We start from the raw sequence: 23,873 nt of genomic DNA, 5'->3' as shown, positions 1-23,873 counted from the left end.
GGTTTTTTTAAATTTTCCGTTTTCGCATTTTCCGTTTTTATTTCTTTTTTTGGTCGACCCACCGGTCTGTATTCTTTTGCACTTTCCAAAAGCAAATCTTTGCTTACAAGATTGTTCTCAACCGCAATCAGCATCAAAGTCAACAAATTGTTTGAGGTTTTTGAGACTCCATATTTCTCTCGCAATGATCGAATACGGCTGGATTTGCAGTTTGAATAGAAGATTTGTTTGTCTGAAGGCCGAACACGATATATCTCGGAACGCTTTTGTCCCTGATTCTTCCAAGGGTCCAGGTGAATTCTGTGAGGTCTGAGGCAATGGCTTGCCTTTCGACTTTTTTTTCGTCATGAATTTAACGAATTTAGACTTTCTCAAAACATCCAGCTCAAGTCTTGGCTTGAAAAGTCAGAATTTTTTTATGTCGATCATTCCTGGATCGACAGTTCCGGCTCTGTAAATGGCGTCGTCGTATTCTTTTTTTGTAAAGGTGATCGTGTGTCTGAATACGTAAACGTCTTTTTCATAAGTTTCGCAAAAACCAAAAATGTGTTTTAAAGGTATCCTGAAAGAAAAAGAGCCAATGGATGTGGTGTCTGCAAACAAAAGGTCTCGTCTGACGACGAACCCCGTGCTTCCAGAGGCGTTTGAAATGTCTTTGTACCACATTTGCTTCAAACCATCGGCAAGCTGAAAACCGAAAGGATATTTTAACAATCCAAACATGGTTGTTCCCTGGCCTGGGTACATGACTCTTTCCACTTGGTGTCCCGATAAGTCGTAAGTGACGTCGCTGAACAAATACATGATGGCGTTGTTCACCAGAGCAATTTGGTCTGTTGCCACGTAAGCGGTTCCGTTCGCTTTTTTCAGAACCCTTTCGACGAGGATGTAAGCCTCAGACGGAAGTGTCTGCACAGACTGGCAATCAATCTCAAAAAAGATCGATCCTGAAGAATTTAAATCGAGATATGTTGGAAGGTACTCGAAAAAATTAACTTTTTCAATGCCGTTTTCGATCATGGGCATTTCATCAATTATTAATCTGTCGGTGTTTATCATTTTTTTAAAATGAGAAAAAAAATAATTTTTAATTCGTCCAAAAAATATCACGCAATCAAAAGCCCGCTCCCCATTTTGACGAGATCTTGAATTCTGGACGCGTTCTTTTTCGTCATTTTCTTTTTTATTTGAATGGACGAGCCAAACATTTTTTTATGCAGCTCTTCCATCGGATTAATATGCGCATACTGATCCACATTTACCGCTTCGTTCAAAATCGTGCTAGCCAATTGGTTTGGATTCACCGTACCTGTCTTGGCGTAAACTTTTTCAATCGCTTTTTTTCCTTTGTCGATGGCAACGTCTTTGGTGGTCGATATGGCCGAAGAGGCCAATTCTTTTCCGGCAGATTTGGCAGCTGTGATCGCTTCTCTTCCAATTTCGCTTGCCGCTGCCTTTCTCAATAAATGAAGAGACGATCTCGATGCGTTTGAAGCTGCCATTCTCCTCAAAAAAATTTTAACCGTGTCCACGATTCCTCCGCCTCCGACGACGTTCTTTTTTAAATATCTTCTGTTGTTAACAATGAGCATTTTTTTAAAATGAGAAAATATTTTTTTAAATCCGTCGTGTTTCACGACTCGATGTATTTTTGAATCGACCGGTATTCCTCTTTGTTTATTTCCCCCTGCCTCAAGAGCTCGTCACAAATGGCGACAGCTTCGTTTCTCGATGAGATATTTCCAGCATGCCCCGCGGCGATGCTCAAGCTAAGTCTTTGCGCAAGCGCATTGGGATCGCTCGGAAGAATGATCTCTCCACGACCTTTTATTCCCCTCGTTTTTGTGTAATTTTTTTCCCAAATTTTTGAAACAATTGTTTCCCACTTTTCGCTTCTCGAAGCTTTTGGTATGTTTGGTTTCCCTTCTCTCTCCATTGCATGCGTTTCAACCAGTATTTTTTCATAATTTTTTAAGTCCTCATCTGTGTATTTATTTTTATCAGGCTTAGATCTTGTAATCAACTCCCAAAAACCTACCGTCCCCTCGTACTTTTCTCCATTAATAATGATGTCGTTTTTGTCGATAAAAACTTCTTTGTCTCCAATAAACATTTTTCCACGTTCTTTTGAGTGAATTCCAAAAACTCTGTCTGCAACAAATCGTTTGGCTGCGTATTTTGACAAATATTCCAAAGCAGTATTTCCAATATTCATTTTTCCAAAAGTTTTTTCAACACTTTTTAAACTTTCAGAAGACGGCTCACTTTCTGGATAAGTCAAAGCCAGTGGACTGTTTCCAACCTCTCTATATGCGATGCTCTTTACCTCGTTTTTCACATTTTCATTGCTCTCAATCAGCGGTTTAAAAAACTTGGACAAATCAGCCTGATAATTTGCATCTGAAATGTTAGAGTTTAGACTCTCATTGTAAAGCTTTTCCCTGTTAGCCATATAATTTTTCACAATTTCCTCTCTCTTTTTCGGGTCTTGTATTTTAAAGAATGACATTTCTTTCGGGTATGACATTTTTTAAAATAGGGAGAAAAAAAACTTAAACAAAAACGCAAACTCGTTCGTGTTTGTGCTTATTCGCCTTTTTAAAAAGGTTATTAAATGCTTTTATCGCGTCTTCTCTTCCTTTTTGGATCAGCGACTCTTTGGTCAATTCGTCAATGCTGCTTTTTGCATTTGTTCGGATTTCTTCAGTCATGATTTTGAATTTTTGAAGCTCGCTGAGAATTAATTTGTACTCGGAATCGCTCACAAATCCGTCCATGACCGATTTTGAAATGTGATCGCTAATCGTATTCAATTTTGACTCGGAAACAACTTTTAATTTTTCGTGCTTTTGGGTCATCAGCATCATTTTTTTGTTTTGTTGATTTCCGAAAATGGACAAAGCTCCCATTCCTACTGCAATACCCTCACACGCAATCGAAACTGGAGTGGCAAAGACGGTTGACAAAAGTGCGATTCCTGTGATCCCCAAACCAATGCACACCGTTTGCAACCCGTCTTCTGCGAAACGAATAATTTTTGCCGCTCGATGGTACTTTTTGCTCAAAGCCAATCTTTTCACTTTTTCATCCTCCATTTCTTTTTGGATCTCGCTTATTTTTTGAATTTGGTAAATGTGGCCTCCATCGGATGGTGCCGTTGGAAGAACTGGGTAAATTTTTTCAGTGTTTTTTATTATCTCCATCTTTTTAACAAAGACAGATTTTTTAAATTCGAATCGATGTGATTTATTTTACAAAGCTTTTCGCCTTTTTTGACTACGACGTCATGGATGCTGTTGCTGCTCACATCCAAAATGACGTCGTCCACAGACTCTGAAGAAATAGCATCGTTTTTGTAAAAGTTCAATTGATCGCTGATTTTGTTCATCAAAGTGACGACAGCAATTCCTTTGTCCAAATTCAATCCAATGGACAACGATATTGTCGTGTTAGAAAGAGCAGCAAATTTAATGTCTTTCTGAGCAAAAATCTCATGCTGTCCGTTTATGTTGAAATAGGTAGGATGTTCCAACTTTTTTTTACCACAATAATATTTTTCGGATTTTTTTTTCCAACTCTTTGATTCTCTCCTCCAAATGTTCCAAATTAAAATTAAAATTTTGAATCTCTGCTAAGGCGCTATTTTTAAACAACTTGTGAGGGGGATGCATTTTTAATATGAAAAGAAAATGTTTTAAATCATTTTATTTTCAATTTTTTTTTTGTGTTTTCACATTTCTTCGTCAGATTTCCAAATTGTCACCCATGATGCTTTGAATTGAAGGTGCATTTTTTGCAATGACCACTTCTGGAATTCTAACCTGAATGGACTCGATCTGCGCTCCGACAAAAACACCTTCAATTTTCAAGGAGGCGACGGCGTAGCACTTTTGTCGAACATATTCCAAAGGATTTACTTTCACAAACTCTTTCGTTTTCTTTTTGAAAAACAAAGAAGACACTTCAATGTATTTTTCGTTTTTCTTTGTAAACAACTTTCCGAAAAAAATAGGCGCTGCGTTTGGATTATCGGATTTGTTTTTAAAAATGGACAAATCCTCCGTTGTTATTTTTTTTTGTTCTTCCTCCTTTTTTCAAAGTGGGAATCATTTCTTTAACTTTCTCGCGAAGATATTTTGATATTTTTTCAGTCGCCTCGATAAACTTTTTTTCTTTTTCGTTCATTCCGTTTTTTTCGTTGAAACCGAGAAAGGACATGGAATATCCCTCCAGTTCGTTCGTTCCAAAACTGCAATTTTCGAACACACCCAGAGAAAACAAAACGGGGGTTCTTAAAATAAAAGGACCTTTTCCAGAGGGGTACTCATAAAAAAGCGGAATCTTTTGGTACTAAATTGGTTTGGTCGCGGAATAAATTTCTCCAACCGATAATTTGCTCTCGTCAAAATTTTAAATCGTAACAAAATTCATCTTTTTAAAAAGAAAAGAAAATTTTTTTATATCATTTTTTTCAAACGGATCAATTCTTTATTATCCACCCATGAGTTGAACGAGTCTGGATATCCTTTCCATTTTACCAGTGATTTGCTTTTTGTTCGGCGAATTATTTTTTCAATTCTGAATATTTCTTGATGCGTCATTTGCATTTCCTGTTCGTAAAAAGTTCCTTGAATTTCTTCACCGTTGACGTCGGTAACCATGTACGTGGGTGAATCCGTTCGCTGAATTTTTGACACGGTAAAAACCTCCTCAATCCATCTCGGCGCGTACCCTTTTTCAAAATTGCACTTCTTTTTTGTTATCCTCACTTTGTCACCCGTAGAAAATTTCGGCTCTGGTCTTTCTTTTTGCACCTTTCCGTTAAGGTTCATCCAGACCTTATTTTTACTCTTTTCATCGCTGGCTTCAACTGGAGTCATTTTGATGGATGAGTGTTTTGTGCTATTGTAATTTTTCACCATTTCGTCCAAAACGTCAATGTATTTATTGGTGCTGTTGGCTGAAAAATATTTAAACATTTTTTCTTTCATCGTTCTGTTCCATCGCTCGACGACAAAGCTTTTTTCCACCCATACTTTGAAAACACGTCGATCACCGTGAGCAAATATTTTACGCCGTTGTTAAATTTTGAAAACGATTGCATGTCAACCAAATCGACGGCCCATATTTCATCGATGTCATTCACAAACACTTTTCTTTTTTTAAAATGATGAATCACCGGTTTGTGAAGCTCCTCTGCAAGCTGATCCTTCCATTTCAAACTGAGAATTTTTTTTTTTTTGCAGAGACACCCAATCCGAATTTGGCTTTGGCTTTGATGATTGGCTCGATAAGTTTTCTTTCGTTTTTTGAGTTGGGTTTGGAGTTCATTTCTTCAAGCATCATTTAATCCGCCAAATTTCTGCTTTGAACGTCATTTAAATATTTATAAGCCAAATCGTGGTGGTATGCTGCATTTTCCAATCGATCCAATGGTTTTCTCTACTCCTGGTACATGTCGGTGGATGTGAGCCTTTTGTCCAGGTTTGTGCCAGGCCCTGCAAAATTCATTCCTGGAATGTGCATTTCTCCTGGAAATTTTGCCCACGGAAGCTTTATTTTTTTTGAAAAATTGTTGATCGATTCAACCAAGTCTCCCCCTTTTGCCTCCGATGAAACAAACTTGCATTTAGTCGTTCCGCAAGAGTCGCAAGTTCCTTTTATCATTTTTCTGTTGTTTTTTGAGATTTCTTTTCTCAGATGTATCGTTTCTGTTTTCCTTTTGCATTTGACGCAGTATATTTTTATTTTAAAAAAATATTTTTAAATTAAAAAAAAATGAAAATATCCAATTGGTCATGGCATATTGGAAAAACCAAAAGGAACAACCACGAGCTTTTACCAAGAAGCATTCCAGGAATCATCGTTGGAAAATCAGGTTGTGGAAAAACAACTTTGCTTATAAATTTGCTGTTAAAACCTGGATGGTTGGATTGCAACAATTTGCAAGTTTTTGGAAAATCTCTTTTCCAACCCGAGTACAATCTACTAAAAAATTCGTTCGAGAAAAAATTACCAAAAAAGATTATCGGCAAAATGGTCAATGTACAAGACGAAATGGAAAAATTGAATTTAACTCCTGAAAGCTTCATAACGACCTTTCAAAAAATTATCAAGAAACTGAGGACATGGAGTGTCAATTTTTCGAAACGGCTGACGATGTGCCTGAACCTGAAGATCTCGATTCAACAAAAAACAATTTAATGATCTTTGACGTTTTGCAATTGACCAAACAAAACAAGTGCGAAAAATATTACATCCGAGGAAGACACTCCAACGTCGACTGCTTTTACCTCGCTCAAAATTATTTTATGCTCCCCCGACAAACCATCCGAGAAAACACCAATTTTATTTGTCTGTTTCCTCAAGATTCAAAAAATGTGGACCACATTTATCGAGACCACGTTTCGAGCGACATGAAAAAAGAAGAATTAAAAAAATTTTGCAAGTATTGCTGGTCTGAACCTCATGGATTTGCTGTTATCAATTTGTCGTCAAAAAAATACGATGGAAAATACCGACGCGGATTTGACAAATTTTATTTTCCAAAAGAAGCCATTTAAAAAAAAATTTCGTCCATTTAAAAAAATGTCAGGCATAATCATCGACGTGGATGGAAATTCCAACATAATAACAACAGAATTTTTGGACAAAATCGTTTTTGAAAAAGGGAAAACTTATGAGATGGCTTTTCTCGGCCTGGAGACGTACAACAGCTTTCCAAACATCACCAGCAAAAATAATTCTTTCCGCTACAGCATGAACAACGGAGGCAATTGGGAAAACGTAGTCATTCCAGACGGGAGCTAGACATCATCGACATCAACAATTATTTTCAAAAGACCGTCTCAAACACAGTAAAAAATTACGCATCTCAAAGTGCAAGCTACGTCACAACAAATAAAATCAGCTACTCTCCCGAAAACATCAAAATCGGATCCAATTCAAACACTTTAAAATCAACCATCAAACTTGGCTTGAATTATTTGATGGACGTAAACGTGGAAAACAGCATCGCCTCGCTTTTGGGATTCACGAAAAGATAATTGGACTCTAATTCCGAATACGAGTCCGACGACATTGTCAGAATTTCAAGCGTCAACACGATCAGAATCGTCAACAACGTTATCGGTTCGGCTTACATCAACGGCTCGCAATTAAATTGCATTTACTCATTTTATCCCGACGTGGGTCCAGGTTTTAAAATCATCGAAAGACCCACTCATTTGGTTTACCTCCCTGTCAAAGTCCCAGAAATTTCAACGATGATCACTCGCATCGTCGATCAAAATGGAAATTTAATCGACTTTCGCGGCGAGGACATCACGATCCGTTATCACATTCGAGAAGTGAAATAAATATTTTTTCCGGCATTTAAAAAGGAGCAAATATGTTAGTGTCAAATTAAATGTGTCTCAGGGACAGATCGAAAAAATAAAAAAAATCAATGATGGAAGGAAAAGCCGTGAGCATAAGGATTTCAAGAGACAATTTTAGCGGAAACGAGGTTTTACTTCTGACAGAAAGCCAACATCGAAAAATTGTGGACGCTCTCCATCGTGGAGTTGGAGTCACCATTAAAATGAGCAAAACTCAAGTGGAACACAACGCAAATGTAAAAGGAGGATTTATTGGAGCTCTTTTACCTTTATTGGGAATGCTTGCAGCTCGAGCCGCCCCAGTGGTTGCCAATGGCTTATTGGGTGGGGTTGCCTCTTCGCTTGGATCCACTGTAATCGATAAAATTGCAGGAAGAGGTGTCGTTTACGTAAAAAAAAATGGAAATGGAATAAAAATGGGGACTCACAGAGGAAACGGGCTTTTTTAACACCCTGGGTCAAAGGAAGCTCAGTCAGAGATGGACTTTACGTCAAATGCGGAAGAGGATATGAATCTATCGGCGCCGGATCGCTTCTCGGGCCAAACTCCCCATTCTCAAGCGTCCCTTTTTTAAATTTAATTTTGTGAAAAAGAAATTTTTGAGTTAAATAATTTTCTTGGCATAATAAAATAAATGGCAAAACTAGAATATTACGAAATGAGGATGGAAAAATTAGAAGTTTAAAAACACTTGACCGCATTGAATATATAAGGAGCAAAGGAGTAGGATGGCGCGAAATTGAAATGTACAAATTAATTCTCGAAGAAGAACAAAAACAAGAACAAGAACAAAGAAAAAAAAGAAATTTTTCTGGCAAGATTTAAACACCTTTACAAAAATGAAAAAGTTTTTTTCATTACGCGTTATCACGTCATGAAAAAAATGTTTTGTCACCGGAATTTTTTTTTTTGAAATTTTTTTTTTTTTTTCAAAAATAACTTTTTGTCCCAGAACTCTCATTTCCTAGTAGTATTGTGATACTTTAAATTATGCTGAAGCAAATATGTCTAAAAGTGAATTATGAGTAACTTATTACTAAAGGATTAGGGAATATAAAAAAAAAATTCTCTTTTTATTTTAAAAACTCATTAGTTATTAAAAAGAGTTAGGTTTTTGTCACAACCAAACTATCCGTTAGCAATGAATATAATCATGAAGCGTTATCGTAATCTCTTTTTTAGTTAAGTCATTCTTTCTCTTATCCAACGTAGATGGAATGAGCCAGTAAACGTAAGCAAAATTAAAAAAGCAGCACAGGGTTATTAGGAAAAATACAAAATACTGATTGAATGGAAATCCAAGACTATGCCGTTCAATGTTCGATAAGGACCATGAGTAAGCAATCCCCAAGATTGAAGGTCCAATCGCCCTTAAAAAAAAATCCCAATATTTAAAAGGAACAAAAAACTTTACAAATGACTAAAGCGGCATACCACCGAAAAGTGTACTTTAATTTTTTTGTAGCACTTGGGTGGCATTAACCTCCATCATTTTAAAATAATATTATTTGAGCCACCAATCACTCAAGTTTTCTTACTTGTCTATTTAATTCGTCATAATTCTTTAGTCAGATAATAGTGATAATATGACTATTATAACTTGTTTATTTTTATATATTAATTTTACATACATAATTTTGTTTGTTTTATGTAATACAATGATTTTTTATAATATATGTGTAAGGTTTGAGTAATTTTCGTTACATATATAGATATATATGTATATATGTATGTATGTTTGGATGCGTGCGTGCGTGCATGCATGCATGTATGTATTTATGTATGTATGTATGTATGTATGTATGTATGTATGTATGTATGTATGTATGTATGTATGTATGTATGTATGTATGTATGTATGTATGTATGTATGTTTGTATGTATCAATGCATCTATCTATCGATGTATGTATATATATATATATATATATATATATATATATATATATATATATGTATATATATTAGGGTACGTCACTTCAAAAAAAAGTGAGCAAAGAAACTTCTAGCATCAATATTATAGTGCCAATATGTATAATAAATAAAAATTGGAAAAAAAAGTTAAAAAAAAATTTTTTTTAACTACCGGGAACTTGTTCTTTTAGGAAGATGTCAGGTTGTAAAAAATTACAAATTTAAAAATGTCATATCTCAGTGAGTTTAGTTCGATTTTGATGTTCTTTGTGTCTAACAAATAATAAAAAAAAGGTAACATGATTGGCGTTGAAAAATTGAGATTATACCAGGGTTGATGACGCCAGAGGATCAAGGGGTCACTGCCCCCTCCCCTCACTTTTTCTATAAAGCCCCCTCACTTTTTCTATAAAAATTATTTTTTTTAACAAAGGTTTTGAAGTTTTTAGATATGGAGGACCTTTTTTAGTAGTTGATGATTGTGCTCCCCACAACTCCCCCAACTTTGAGAACCGTGTCGTCTGCCCTGTATATTTAGAAATGCAAAGTTCGGAAAAAGTTGTAGGTTATTTTTAAATATTTATTTCTACATTTATTACATTGTACAGAAATATTGTTTGTATTTACTTGTATTCACCAGTTATCTCTACATTTATTGCATTGTACAGAAGTGCACATTATTTTCTACGTTTATTACATTAATACAAAAGTGTAGTTTGCGCACAATGTACATAATACACACTTCTGTAATGTACTATTCTGTATGTACTCTGGAAATAATACAATACATCACATTCTGAAATATTTTTTTTTAACCATATGTTTTTGTTTATTCATAGTAGCAATCAATAAAACTGGAAATAAATTACTTCCGTAAGTGCATTTATGTACCTCATACAAGAAAATGCGGTACAAAAGTACTTTACTTCCGGTTTGGTTGATTTCCAGTTTTGTTAATTGCTAGTATTTTTTTTAATATTAATAGGAAGAATGAGTGCTCCTAAAATTACTAGATTCAATTTGGATAAAAAAGAGTCAAAACTTTCACTGTATTTGGGTGGAAGTAATGATCTTAATCCTTCAGAAGTGCTTACTATTAGAGATTTCCTGAGAAAAGGTCTTTTAATACAAGAAAGTATGCTCATTGAAAAAGATATTGACAAGTATGTAATGAAAAGTTAAATTTAAAGATTGCAGAAATATTGTTTGTATTTACTTGTATTCACTTTGTTTTATTTTTAAGGAGGCTTATGTCTGTAAGAGAACTTAGTGTACAATTAGCAGACTTGGTTCTTCAACAGTGGATAAGATCGAATGCTCTTTTCAAGTTTCCTGTGGTAATAAACAAGATATCTTTGGTACAAAAAATAGAATTAGCCTGGAATAAGTTTAGTCAAATTTCTAGAGGAAAAGCAGCCCATAAAACTATTTCTACATGGGAAATTAAATTAGATCAGTTGCTTGACATTACATCTTGTAAATGTGAAATCACTTTATGTAATGAAAAGTGCTCAAAATTAAATAGCTGTCTAGATTTTGCACATATTCAGTTTACTTGTCCAAGGGAAAATAAGATTCCAAAAAGTGAACTTATTTGGTTAAAAGCTGAAAGAGAAAAAATGGGGTCACTATCAAAATATCAAATGACTTGTAAAGATACTAAGGAAACAGCTAGACAGGTTTCTTTAGAAAAGAGGAAGCTGAAAAGAAAGTCAAGTCTAGAAAAACAAATTAGAAAAAAAGAAGAGGAAGAAACTTCAAAAAGTAAAGATTATGTTGAGTCTTTCATACGTGATGATAATTCAAATAGAATAGAAATGGAAGATGAACCTGCTTCAACAGATAAATGGAAACTAAATTTTATGTCCATTAGTAATACTGCTGAAGCTTCTTTGAGATTTGATATTTCACCAGCTGCAAAATCAGCAGTAGTTTCAGCTTTTCTTTAAGACCTTATTCTTGGTAACTTTTTAACAACTGAAATGTCCCATTTGGCTGTAGATCCTAAGAAAGTTATTAGGGCTAGGAAAGCAGTAATGACTAAAGCAAAGACATCTGAAGAAATGAAGTTTCAATTACAATCTATCAAAGGTATATTTGCTGATAGCAGAAAAGATTTTACCGGAGTTTTAAAGCACAACCCTGTAACAAAACGATTTCATCAAAGGGTTGTAAAAGAAGAACACATTACTGTTACTTCTGAACCTGACGGTCACTATATTACACATTTTACACCCATGAAGGCAATACCTCCTAATAAGCCTGCTAAACAAGCAGCTATTGGACTATTTAACTGGATGGTTCCTCGGGGAGTACATAAATCTCTAGAAGTAATAGGAGGAGATTCAACAAACGCTGTAACTGGTTCAGGAAAAGATGGAGGTTTGTTGACAAATCTTGAACAATTGTTAGGTAGAAAGTGCTTCTGGTTTATTTGTATGCTACATTGCAATGAGCTTCCTTTGAGGCAGATTATTGTCACTCTGGATGGACCCACCAATTCAAATGTTGGTTTCACTGGACCAATTGGAAAAGCTCTTTTAAAAGAAAACAGCATGGAAAGACTTGATACATTTGAACCTATTGCGCAGTTGGAACCATTAATCCAGATCCCTGAAAAAATTCTAAGTTCAATGTCAACAGATTCAGCTCTCTGCTATAAACTGATTACATGTTTGACTACAGGCAAGATGGACCCAAATCTTAAAATGGCTAAGTGTGGCAATTTTTCTCATAGCAGATGGCTTACTATAAGCGAAGCGATTATTTTTCTCCATATGAGTAACCATGGCTTTACTGATGATGTGCTAAGAAGATTTCACTTAATTTTAAAATGGGTAGTTCAAGTGTATTTTCACATGTGGTATAAAATCAAAGTGAAACACAGTATTGTTGAGGCCCCGGAACACATAGTAACACTGTTAAGGCTGCTAAGAAAACAGGAGGATGAGATAAAAAAAATTGTTACTCCCTATATAAAAAATGGAGCTTATTTTGCTCATTCTGAATCTTTGATTCTTTCCCTTATAGCAAGCTCAGACAAAGAATCTATGAGGTTTGCCATTAAAACCATCAAAGAGATACGGAAAAGTTCGGAGTATGGAGACACTCGATTCAGGATAAAGAAGAAGGTCCAACTCAATCTGGGAGCTATATCCATACAAGAACTGATCAACTGGGACAAAGAAGATAAATCAGAACCTGTATTTACATGTCAAATACCTGCAAAAGATATTGACAATTTCTTAGAGATACCTTTTGAAGCACCCTACTTTCCCCTACACACAGAATCTTGCGAAAGAGAGGTAAAAGAGGTGACAGATGCATCTGCATCTGTTTGTGGATTTGGGAGAAGAGATGGATTTGTCAGGGCTAGGTTGGCTCATTGACTATTAATGCCGAAGCTGCACTCTAAAACAGATTAAGAAACATTTTTTTAACAGACACTTGAATTTGATTGTATATACAGTAAATGTTTTAATATGAATATGCCACTATGCCAAACAAATGGTTAATATTAGTGTCATTTGTTTTTTCTTTTTCATTTCTGACATCTTAAAAATAAACAAATTCCCTGGTAGGTAGAGAATTTTTTTTTCTTTCTAATTTTTTTATTATTACTTAATATTATTTGAAATTTCTAAAAAATAAAAAAAAGATCTAGTAACCCCCCGGGCTCCCAGCTCGTCGGCCCTAGTTTAAACTTGGTTTTTCGATGCCAATCATTTCCCTAGTTTTTTTCATGTGTTATACACAAATAAAATGAAAAGTTCACAGATGTTCACTGAGATATAATTTTTTTTAATTCGAAAACTTTATGTTCTGATATAAGGATAATTTACGATTTTACGGTGACAAAAGAACCAGTTCCCCGGTAGGTAAAAAAAAATTTTTTATATATATATATATATATATATATATATATATATATATATATATATATATATATATATATATATATATATATATATATATTCAATCTTGATGCCATTAAACTTCGCTTAACTGTACAAGATGTGTTAAGTCTTAAAGTATGATGATTAAAGCTACAACAATTATTACTGGATACGGATGATTCAAAAGACGGTATTATTATTAGATAAGACAGAAACATCTACCGAGACAGGTGTGTGGGGTATTAGCACAATAAGCCAAAGTGGATGATTTTTAAAGTTCGATTAACATTCTAATAGACATTGGTCATCATGATGCCACGGATAGCAATTAAATAGAAGATAAAGCCCATCTTTCAGAATAATTTTTTGAAGGATTGCAAATAATAATCTCGAACTTTCCCCTACATAACATTTGCCCACCTAGCATATTTTCATTTCGGCTTTTACTATGCTTTTGTTTGGATTATGTACTAAAACGTCTAATTTCTTGATATGGTGTATAAATTAAATGATTTCTGCAAATCTTCATAGTAATTGAAGCACTGCTAAATATTATTCGTTTGACTTTTTTTGGTTCGTTTTACTATCAAAAGTTTTATATATTTAATTAAAAACTACCTTCCGATAGAAGATACAGACATTCCCAGCCCATTGATTGTTCCAATAAGTTCAGGTTCAACACTGTTTCCCAAAAACATATTAACAGTTACAAAGCATATGTTACTAACAGTGCAAATAGAAACTTGAACGGCCACAAGAAGAATCCATCGTAAAGCGCTAAATATTTTTAAAGTAAAAGTATAAAAATAGTAGTGCCAGGAAGTTCAATAAAAGTAATATTACAGTAAAAAAAGTAACAAAAATGCTATTAAGATTTGTTATGCAACAATGCAGTTGACCTCTCCCCCTCTTCACCTCTTTTTTTTTTTTTTATGGGTAGTGCATGCATTTTGTTGGGTTACTTAGTATTTTAAAGCAAGAAAAATTGTTTTTTATCATTCTCTGATAACATTGCCTTCTAGCGCATAAATTTTTTACCAACATTTGATGTGTTGCCGTATTGGCATTTAACAAGAATGGTTTAACCATCAGTTTTCTTGTTGGGTTTTGTCAACTCTTTAATCTATCTTTTTGTGGAAAGTTTTGAATATTAGTTCCTGATTCTTTTGTAGAAGGTGAACTTCTGCATTTTCCTTTTCTGTTATTTATTGGTATTCAAGAGTTTTTTTTTAAAATGTTATTACTCAACTCTGGCATAAAGATTTCCTGTGCTAATTGAATCAGTTTTTTTTGATAGAAGGTAAATCACGAAATACAAGATTTTAAGAAATAAAAAAAAAACTTCATTCTAAAAAAGATTTTTTTTAAAAAAATTTCAGAAAACAAATTTGAAAGTTAAGGTTACTGTTTTATAAAATGATTAAAGTTTCATAAAGTTTTGAACCTTGCTTTTAAGTAATTAAATGCAAAAAATTTAAAAAAATCGTCCTTTTAAGAAAAGTTTAGAAATGAGTAGATTAAACTATTTGAATGAAAATAATATATAAAGTTTTTAAGGTACATTGTAATTTCATTCAAGAATGCAACACATATTGAACATATTAGGGAAACATATTAGGCAATTAACAGCAAACGTAACATTAAAATTAATAATTATAACAGCTAATCGTCAACACTCATTTCTGGACCAATTTCAGTATCAGAAATTTCTACTTAAGTTTTTAGCTATCTCCTGATATTGTTATAGTACTCTTGATGTTAAACTGGCATGTAGTTCATCATCAATGTCTCAATCTCTATTACTTTCGCTTTTTTTATCGGTACACTCCCAGTACGACAAACTGGAGCAGTGGGCTGTTGAACAGGTTGTGTCTTAGACATGAAAAATGTGGAGGGGAAGCAAACTGTTTATGGTAGAATATCCTTCAACACATCCTTTGCTGTGTTTTCTAACAAATTGAACGTACTTAATTGGAAATAGATTTATCTTTTTCGTACTTAATTTGAAATAGATGTCTTTTTTTCCAACCTTTTTGCAGTTAGTCTCTTGGAGAATGCAAGAATTTTTGTGTAGTCTGTATTTTTGTATAGTCTGAATTTTTGTACCAGTCTTTCATCCATGATTCGTAGTCTAAAATGTCTTAGAAAGAATTTTCACAAATTGTAAACTTATCAAACCTTGTTGTGCTTGATTTAATGTAATTCGAAATTTCATTCACAGTATATACGCGGTCATGTATTCTCAGATATTTCGAAATGAGACCAAAGTTTCAATTTCAACAGAGAAAACTATACCCTCGCACGGGGAAGTGCACAGAGTAACTTTGTTGAATTTCCCTGAATCAGTAAAATAGAGGCAAAACCTAGAACAATACTGGTTCTTGTTTTGGCCGCTACAATTATCACAGAAAAGCCTTAGCTCTGCATAGTGTCCAGTTTCAGCCACAGCATTTAGGTATTTAGACAATAGAGAACAATTTTCATTGTGCCATTTGTTTGCCACCCCTACATAATATAAGTAAATAATAGTAGTACTTTGTATATTATGGGTGCCAAAATATTTAATGATGACTGCCGTAAGTAATAAAATTCTTTTAATGGCATTTTTGGAAGGGATATTCTTTTCATGAAGTCAAATGCTAAAGATATAGAAGGTTTTATCTTTAGCATTTGATATTTAGCAGCATTAGGTGTTTCATGGTTCAAACTGAATACAACTTCTTGCTCTTTCTTTGATGAAATTTCAGCTTTGATGAAAGTTCAGCTTGAGCAGTTCGTTTTGCAACAGAGCTTTGTAACACATCACATGTGCAGTTCAAATCCACTTGTGAGAATCCAAATTTTTAATTGAAATTTTCATTGTAACAATTCTAGTAAAAAGACTTGCTAACTTTTAGTTTAGCACAGAACATTTTCTACATAAGCTTTATATTGAGCTCTGGTGAATTTTTAAAAAGGTTTAAGCATCCAAAAAGAACACTTGTATAGCATGCGATGCTTTAGAAAATCACTATCACCTGATGAGAAAAACTAAATGATCATGCTGTTCAACTAAATAAAGCAAAATTGCTCCAAAATATTTCTAAAAAAGCTAGGCAGCCAATAAGAAACTTGTAATATTGACCTTAAATTTACAAAAGCACATCCTCTGCCTAAGGTTCCTACTGGCACAGCATACAACAACTTAAAATTTACAAACTGAGGATTCATGTTGGCAGTTTTGATTAAAGAAGTTTTAACATAAAGATAGAAAATGCAGAAAATAGGGGCACAGAGGAAATTGGAAAGTTTTAAGAACTTATAGAAGTTTTAGTAAAAGAAACTATGAAGTGGTTCGCATCACAGTAAAAGAAATTATGATATGGTTCGCATCACAGTAAAAGAAAATATGATGTGGTCCACATAGTGTAGTAGAAAAACTTGAAGTATTAAAACTAGTTCTCCTTCTGCTGCATATCTTCGGTTTCTGTTGTCAGGACTTTGTTCACTTATAAACAATGCTGAATTCAGAGTAGATAGTAAAGTTTAAGATTTTAATTTGTTAGAAGTCCACATTGAAAAAGGCAGTAAATGTTGAAAACCAATACTACAAGAAGTCTAAGTAACCTTCTGATGACCAAATGGAAATGCGTTATCTATTGGATGTATCAACAAATACAATTCTTTATTTTCTATAAGTAACTAAACTTCATTGCGAATTCTGGAAAGCAGTTCTAATGTGGATCAACCATATTGATGCATAACACTAATCATTAATTTTTTAATAACAAGAGCACAAAAAAGAAAGCATCAGTATATTACTAAATATTGCAGAGTTTCTTTTGTCTTTAAGCTCTACTTTGTTAACGCAAATCTGTATAAAATAAAAAGCATGTTTAAAACTTTAGTTAAGCAAATGACTTACCTGTTAGTAACTAATGCTGACGTTGGTAATATAGGGGCTGCACAACCATAAAAAATGACACATCCCAAGAACGACTATGTTTTTATAAAGATAAAGTTCAAGATAAAAATATTGATGCAGACACTTAAATATGCTAATTATCTTTTCAATAACACTATAGATAAATTAAAACAATTTTATAAATTAAATAATCTAAACAGCTCAAATTTTTAGAAAAATGATATTACATGATGCTGTTGCTTGATTGGGAGATATTCTGAGAGTAACACGTTAAAATCCCATCTTTTCCGCAGACAAGTGAACTTAACGTGTTGCTTTTTTAAGATCCTTAGAAGCATTAAATTGAAAGTCAATATTGTTGGAAGATATTCTGAGAGTAACACGTTAAAATTCCATCTTTTCCGCAAACAAGTGAACTTAGAGTATTGTTTTTTTAAGATCCTAAGAAGCATTAAATTGAAAGTCAATGTCCATTCTAGTTTTTTCTGAAAACTAGCTTATAGCTCAATTTTCAACAAATAAAATTTTTCTGTGAAGTACCGTTTGTAATAAAATTCGAAAATGCAAAATTTTTGTTTTTTCAAAATTATCTTTGAAATCAACAATGTAATACGATTAAAAGCGTATCACATGTGTTAATTAATTCTCTATTGAATGGTATATAATTCGAACTCGTTAGGTTAACCAGTCTTGAGTAATTATTAATTCAATAAGAACATACCTCTATTTCTAATGTAGCAAAAATATTGAGTCAACTAAAATTTAACGATTTAAGTTGAAATATCTCAACGAAATGTTTTCCGAGCGATCTAAAATTTGGTGGTTGATTTCTTCCGAACTATATAAACGTTCTTGCGAAAATAAAATTAAGTTATCATTTTTATATCTTAAGTTATTCGCTTTGGTAATTATTTGGTAAAGTAAAAAGACAAAAAAAAACGGGCAGAAAAGCTGTTTCAGACAACGTACGATAGAAGATTGTTGGTCTGCTAAAAGATAAAACAAAAAGCCAACGAGAAATTGCTGGAATGTGCAATGTTTCATTTATATGTGTACAAAAAACGTTGAAAAACCAGGAGCTACATAATGATGTCAAAGATTTACCGAGCCTTGGTAGGCCTTTAAAGCTAACTTGAAGAGACCAAAGTTGTTTCTATCGAAAGGTTAGACAAGACCATAAAATATCTTACCGCGAACTTGCTGAAGGGTTAACAAATACGCCTGGTAACGTTAGTGTTAGTAGATGGACTGTACGAAGATGCCTAAGTAAGAAAGGGTTAGATTGCTATATCACTGCTCGAAAACCACTTTTGCGTGTCTCAGATCGTCTAAAAATATGAAAGTGGTGTAGAGAAAGACTTCACTGGTCTGTATAAGACTGGGCCAAAGTAATTTTCAACGACGAATCCAATTTTGAGGTGATAAGTGGCAAATCAAGGTTAATCATCAAGAGGCTGGCTGGTGAAAAGTTCAAAGAACGTTTTTGTGTACCAAGGATACAAGGCGGAGGAGGACCAATCGGAAAATAGGGATGATTCTCCCATAAATAAACAAGGTCAAACAACATTTATAACGGCAGAATTAACCAGAACAACTACAAAGAGACCCTGGAAAGTAAACTTTTGCCAACACCCAGAGTTTACTTTCAAGGATCAACAATGGATTTTTCAGCACATTGGCGCAACGGCTCACACTGCAATCTCGGAAAAACAATACGGTCATTCCTTGACCAGCTCGTTCTCCAAATCTCAATCCCATCTATTACAGCAGGCCTTAGAAAAGCTTTGGAAAGATTTTCCAAAAGAATTATGCATCCGACAAGTTAAATCTTTACCTAGACGTGTTCGTGCATGTGTGAAATTTCGTGGTGCGCATACAAAATACAAAATGCACTCTTACTCATTATATATTTCTCATAAAAATGTATCTCAAATTTTTTTTAATATGTTTAAGATACCACTGTTAATAAAATTTAAAACAATTAAAATTATTAACTTTTTTGTTTGCTTTAAATTTAAAATAAAATTAAAAAAATCATAATAAAAATCAACTGACTATATTTATGCGACCCACTGTATTAGTTATTCTTTAAACTGATATCTCATAAGTTGTTCTCAAACAACAGATCTTATTTCTTAAGTGATCATAAAAGAGATAACTTGATCCTCAATAGTAAACCTAATTGGCTTTTGTCTTCATAGAAAAAAAAAGCAAAAAATTTCCTTCTGCTAGTTTTAAACTAACATCTTATTTGCTAATTTTTAAAATAAGTTAGGAAAAATTCTGCAACTATTTTTGAAAGTTATTAACAATAATAGTCTTTTTTAATGTTTCTTCAAAGTAGATTTAAAAATACCAATAAAGAATATATTGACCATTTTGCTAAAACTTGATGGAAGGTATTAGAAGATAAGAAAAGATAATAGAAGATAATAGAAGATAAATGCTCCAAAGAATGTAATTACAGTATGATGATATTTAGACATTAACAACTAACTATTAACTGTAAAGATTCCATGTGATAAAACATGTCAAACCTTTTTTGCTCCAAACCAGAACAACAACTAAAAATAATAATAAAGTAAAAAAAAAAAAAAACATATTTAACATGAGTAAACTACACGAACATTAAATCTAAGTATTTAATTAAAAAAGTTCTCAATAACTAGCACTTTTTATTCCATATGTCTAGTTGCCATGTTTTCAGCAGACAACTAGATATATAGAATAAAAAAATCAAGTGGGATATTATATCAGGGGAATATATTGATCTGCCAATTTCAGTTTTAGTAAATTTGTATTTCTCAAAAAAACATTCAGATGTATTGTTGATTATTTGAGCAAAATTTCTAATTGATTAATACAATTATTAATAAGTTAATAGTGCTAAACAACTGTTTTCGATGTTTCAAATTTAAAGCATTAAAACTTGTGATTCCAAATATATGTATGATTGATAGCTTGAACTGCAGGAGTCCAGAAGACAAGTGTTGGCACTTACCAAAACAAAAGTGTCAAAGTTTTTGCTGAAAAAATAGAATCTCAAAGAGAACATTAAAAATTTCTGAAGAAGTTAGAGGAAAATTAAATGACCTTTTTAGTGCTCATAGCAATACTCTAAACTTCAAATCAGTTTTCTAAAAAAGTAAAGAACTTTTACCACTGCAGCGAAAAAAAGAAAGGGTAGATGAAAAACTTGTTACAAGGCATAAAGGGCATCTAAAAAAGATGAGAAATACTCGTTGAATTTTAAGTATGTTGAGAACTGGAAAAATTCTAAAGTTAATTTTTAAAGAGATGATGTTGCTGACTTTTAAACATCACATAATAGAACTAATTATTGGTTTAGTTTTCCAAGTTTGTTTGAGAGCCACCTCTTTTTCCCTCCTTCAACTCTGCAATTGCATTCAGATATAATGAGCATTCATAAAAACAACCAAAAATGAACCCATGATTGCAGCAGGCATGACAAATCTAGCAAAAGGCAAACTAAATTTCCATGTCTGCTGTATTCACACCATAAAGAGTCAACAGAAAGAAGGTTATATAGAAATCATGGAGCACATAAGAGAACAGAGAGGATATCATGCAAGTTAAGGTAACAGTCAAGCACAGAATGTAGGAAATGATCATCCTAAATGTGGAGTTTCATTAATTAAGGATTAAAGCAGCTTATTTTCAATTACAATTCTTTCTGAAAGTTGTTAAGGATCATAGTCAAATGAAGAATGACAACAGGAAAAAATGCTTGGAAATAAATTGTCAAAATACCACATAAACAACAACTTTGAAAATTGTTGAACTGACATAAAAATCTTTCATTCTGAACTGAGATTGTAATGTAGTTGTGTCGAAAATTACCAATTTGTTAAAAATTAATTGAGATTTTATGAAGTTTTCATAAGCTTTGTAAACTTGAAGCACTTGAGCTGTCCCCAAAACATATTATCTAATTGTTCTAATTTTTTATAGTGTTTCTTTATAATAATAAAAAAACAGTTATGGAGACTTTCGAAAATACAAGTTCTTTGTTCTTATATGTTTAATCTCATTCAAACTGCTTAATGCTTTTAAATTTTACAAACCTTTGAAGCTCCTAACTGAGTAAACAGTAAGATAATGCTATATATCAACATCAATATTCCAATATCAAATACTGTCATTGCAGTTCCCCCTATGAAAGAAGAGTCAAGATACAAAAGTGTTATACATACAATCTACAAAAAATGATTTTATCACATAAAAAAAAAGATCTAAAGTCCTCTTCCTTTTTAATGACGTTAAAAAAGCAGCACAAAAGAAATAAAAAATGTGTTTAACAAGTTTTTTTACAAGTGCTACAAGCACAGTAAAATTATTTTCACTGTTTTGAACTTTTATTTTTTGGATGTTTTATAAAGAAGTATTAGAAAACGTTTTTAAGTTTCTATTGCAGATTTCCTTATTTCACTCTATTATATCAAACTTTTGCAAACTTTGTAGTGACCTTCTATACTATTAAAAAGTTTATCATTAGTTTCTTTAAAATTGATTAGTGAACTTTAAATATATATGTTGGTAACTATTTACTATCTATTGGTGTTAATACTTTTTTGACCAGTTTTTCTAGCATCTTGTTTTATTTTACCACATTCAGATTTTTAGTGCAATTGCAAGTTCTACAGTAACATTGATAGCAATTTTGTCTCCTAAGCTATTTATTTAATTATTTCATATTCATATATTCATTACAAACAATATCTGTGGTTTTTGATGTAGATTGAGGAAGTTGAGCTTGACATGGAATGAAGAACTGACAAAAGTGGTTTGATAAATTTTCCAAACAAAAAAAGATAGGACAGTATCACCTCTATCAAAAAGAACAGAACTAATTATAATGATTAAATAATTTTAAAGCTTAGCAACTCTAAACTATTTAATTTAGTCTGTCTCAGTTCTGAATAAAATACTTTTTGCATATTACATTTATTTGAAATTTGTTCAAACAAACACACATTACACGGTTTAGGATTTCGAGAGTTATTTTTATATTATTCAAAGATACCTTCAAATACACAAATAGTTTATTGTGCTGCTGTACACCTGTCTAATCTGGGAGGATGTTCTTATCTACTGTATACTTTATTAAGTGTTTTGTATTCTAATCTAACTGACATCATTCAATGTAAATAACCTATTCTCTTTAGCAACATTTATATTACTATAAAAACCTGTTGTTAATGATATTCAAGCAATATTATACCTACATTACAATTTCGGTTAAATTTTGTATTTACACCATAGTGTGCCTAAATTTAACAATCCTTTTATACACACTGAAATTTTTGGGACTTAAATATCTATTCATAAGAAATAAATCTCTAAACAAATTAAAAAAAGAAAAAACCATTAAAAAAAAAACAAATTTCCAACAACTTTACAGCATTGAGCTATCTTGAAGAATGCATATTAAAGAGATTCATGATATCATTCTACCAAAAGATTTATTAATTACCATACTCTTTAGAAGTGGCCAAAAAAACAGGCACAATTTCTACAAATCCAATACCAACTATTCCATAAAAACCATATAGCATGATACAAGCAACACATTCTTTTGATCTGAATTGTAAAGGAAAATTAAATTATTTATGCATCAGTTTATGCATAATCTATAAAACTCTGATAAATAAATAAATTAATGCATTTAAATATAATTTTTAAAACATGAAGGGAATGTTGGAAAAACTACCAACCTCAAAATCCTCCCTAGCGAAGAATACTTGAAAGCATGAATTAGTCTGTGAAAAAGAGAACCAACATTTTTACTCCTTTTCAGTAATGCAGAATTTTCTGACATCATTGTATTCTGTTCTTTATCATTTATAGAGAGCTTCAAGTAGTGGTCCTGCTGATCTGTGAAATCACTGCACACAGGTGTTTTTTCGTCAATTAAACAAATCTTCTCTGGCTTAAAAAGACTAGAAAAATATCTGAAAATCAAACCTTTGCATCTTTTTTTGTGTTTTTATTTAAAATTTTAAAAACATTCTTTACTTGTTGTCTTTTGGAACAACCCAAAATACCCATACATTTGCAAGAACAAAACTGATTGTTATTAGCAGATTTGGTAAAAATATTGGATATTTGCTAAAGAAAGAGTCTAAACCAAAAAAAAAATTTATTAAACACACATGCAAATATAAAAATACAAAAATCACACAGAATGTAAACATTCTAAAAAATAAATGATTTAATACCTTTAGTAAATGTGTGTGGGTATCGCTCAGCAGGAAAAACTAACAAAGCTAAAGTTCAAGATTTATGAAATAAGACTTGGTTTATAAAGTAACAATGATTAAAAAATAACTTTCTTATAATATAAATGTTGTTAAAGTGATACTTTAATTAGTTAACTATTAACTGATAAAACAAGTTACACAAGTTGAGGTAGCAATTTGCAGACTGCTAAAAAATTTTAGAGTTTGAAACAATAATTTATGAGTAACATTTTTAAAAGAAAAGTTTTAAATATAGGGTTTTATCAAAAGGTTCAATTGCATATTCGTTCTTTCAAATGATAGCCTCTAGATAAAAATGGAAGGCCTGGCAAGAACTGGTGATACATTTTCTTGATATTGAATGCCAAGCTCTTTTGAAAAATGGCTTGAACAAACTTGAGTGGATTTTTTTGCATAGATTGCTCTTCATATTGCTTCCAATTGAATAATCAAGTAATTTCAAACCTGGTTTGTAGACAGACCATAAGGCTTTCGTCCAAAAATTAGCTAAATCGTCATT

At 32.5% G+C, this 23,873-nt stretch overlaps 2 protein-coding genes and 1 pseudogene across 10 annotated transcripts in view; 1 reads left to right on the top strand and 2 right to left on the bottom strand.

The window, feature by feature from the left end:
* Nucleotides 1–1,633: 1,633 nt before the first annotated feature.
* Nucleotides 1,634–2,509, bottom strand: LOC149890100 (uncharacterized). The gene has a single exon (XM_090085224.1). It carries the CDS (start codon nt 2,507–2,509, stop codon nt 1,634–1,636), a length of 876 nt encoding a protein of 291 aa, XP_089941350.1.
* A 5,941-nt stretch (nt 2,510–8,450) lies between these two features.
* LOC149890098 (uncharacterized) overlaps nt 8,451–23,873 on the bottom strand; it is a 29,058-nt gene continuing 13,635 nt past the window's right edge. For 4 of the 9 annotated variants that reach the window (XM_090084789.1, XM_090084787.1, XM_090084788.1 and 1 more), the window contains 9 exons: nt 23,333–23,380; nt 23,130–23,235; nt 22,829–23,053; nt 22,588–22,694; nt 21,179–21,267; nt 19,631–19,657; nt 17,094–17,167; nt 13,808–13,966; nt 8,451–8,750 (listed from right to left, as the gene is read on the bottom strand). In XM_090084789.1, the coding sequence (XP_089940915.1) occupies nt 8,516–8,750; nt 13,808–13,966; nt 17,094–17,167; nt 19,631–19,657; nt 21,179–21,267; nt 22,588–22,694; nt 22,829–23,053; nt 23,130–23,235; nt 23,333–23,380 (1,070 nt within the window). In that variant the 3' untranslated portion in view covers nt 8,451–8,515. Of the gene's footprint in view, nt 8,751–13,807; nt 13,967–14,113; nt 17,043–17,093; nt 17,168–19,590; nt 19,658–21,178; nt 21,268–22,587; nt 22,695–22,828; nt 23,054–23,129; nt 23,236–23,332; nt 23,381–23,873 lie in introns of those variants that run through there. The other 5 variants (XM_090084791.1, XM_090084790.1, XM_090084793.1 and 2 more) reach the window with 3 other exon arrangements.
* LOC149890099 (uncharacterized) lies at nt 11,156–12,243 on the top strand (annotated as a pseudogene).

This window comes from Hydra viridissima, unplaced genomic scaffold (genome assembly GCF_058129835.1).
Source record: "Hydra viridissima isolate aposymbiotic clone 2 unplaced genomic scaffold, HvirCarnegie_v1 scaffold_4, whole genome shotgun sequence".
NCBI lineage: Eukaryota > Metazoa > Cnidaria > Hydrozoa > Anthoathecata > Hydridae > Hydra > Hydra viridissima.
The sequence above is the reverse complement of the archived record's forward strand: the minus strand, read 5'-3'. Positions and strand labels throughout refer to the sequence as shown.

What these genes read in the sequence shown, in the direction of transcription:
- LOC149890100 (XM_090085224.1), bottom strand. Translation starts at nt 2,509, where the DNA reads ATGTCATTCTTTAAAATACAAGACCCGAAAAAGAGAGAGGAAATTGTG.